The following is a 1,175-nucleotide window of genomic DNA, read 5'->3' as shown; positions in this document are numbered from 1 at the left end:
ATTGTTATCCGTTTACTGAACAAACAAAACATCGGAGAAAAGACACCAAAAGATTCCAGAATACCCAACCAAATCGATCTCCCTCTCATATTGCATTGTATATTCACTTTAAAGCAGTAAAAAACGTCACGATTAACCAACTACCGTCCTAAAAAATTATTATTTTTCAGTGTGGTTCGTCGACAATTCACCCGAGGTATCGATGCTGTCCAAGTGAGACGACGGAACTCAAAAATGAAGATTGTACGAATGACATTCATGTCGGTGGCTGCCATGATGCTCAGTTGGGCGCCATATTGCTTTGTCAGTCTTGTTTCAATAGTTAGTGGCAAACCGGTGATAGAAAACTGGGAAGCTGAAATTCCCGAGTTGTTTGCTAAGGCGTCTGTCGTTTACAACCCGATTATTTATGCTATCATGAACCGTAGTTTTCGCGCTTCATTGCGTCGTATTTTGCGACGTCGAAGGTGCAATGTGGTCATCCCAGAGATTCCCGTCATCGCAAAACGTTACGATGTAAGACCTAAAGCATATCACCTACCAGACAACGGGGTGGTGCTTAGGGCAGTCCGAGCTTCAGTCATTCGTGTGCAATCTCAAGAGAGCGGCCGCTATATACGGGCCACGGGTCAAAGTATATCATCAGAAGCTAAACAAGCGAATATGGTGCTTAGTAAACTCAGCTCAAGAAACCGCCGAAATGGGCGAGCAAGTTCGGAAAACACATCTGAATAATTCTGCACAGATATTTCATTTTTAACCAACTTAACTTTGTCTTGAAGGACCCATCATTGAAAGGGTCAGGAAGCATTTCAGTGAGCTGTGGACTGACGGTGCTGTGAACAGCATAGCGGAAATGAGTAACAAGAATACAAGCCTGTCATATTAAGTGTTCCTCATGTTGCTGTCTGCTTTAAATAAACATACTTTTTACGGAATTGATTCCAGATACCCTTTGATTAGCTCCGAACAGACTTAATTATTTCCGAAAAAACTTGAAACAAAACAGCAAATGAGATACTCCAAGTTTTCCTTCATAAATTTTCCTATCCGATTTTTCTCCTTGTTCGAGCGTGTTCCTGAGAATTAATCCTAGTTCCTACTCGGTTTCAACACTGTCGAAATTTTGCAACATATTCACGTGAAGGGAGGGGGGGGGGGGGGGGGGGAAATCG

The 1,175-nt window shown here is 42.6% G+C and overlaps 1 protein-coding gene across 1 annotated transcript; it reads left to right on the top strand.

Moving 5' to 3' along the window:
* Positions 1-234: 234 nt before the first annotated feature.
* On the top strand, positions 235-735 carry LOC138021256 (rhodopsin, G0-coupled-like). The gene has a single exon (XM_068868110.1). The coding sequence runs from the start codon at positions 235-237 to the stop codon at positions 733-735; it is 501 nt and encodes a 166-aa protein (XP_068724211.1).
* The last annotated feature ends 440 nt before the right edge of the window (positions 736-1,175 follow it).

This window comes from Montipora capricornis, chromosome 10, assembly GCF_036669925.1.
Source record: "Montipora capricornis isolate CH-2021 chromosome 10, ASM3666992v2, whole genome shotgun sequence".
Taxonomy (NCBI): domain Eukaryota; kingdom Metazoa; phylum Cnidaria; class Anthozoa; order Scleractinia; family Acroporidae; genus Montipora; species Montipora capricornis.
The sequence above is the reverse complement of the archived record's forward strand: the minus strand, read 5'-3'. Positions and strand labels throughout refer to the sequence as shown.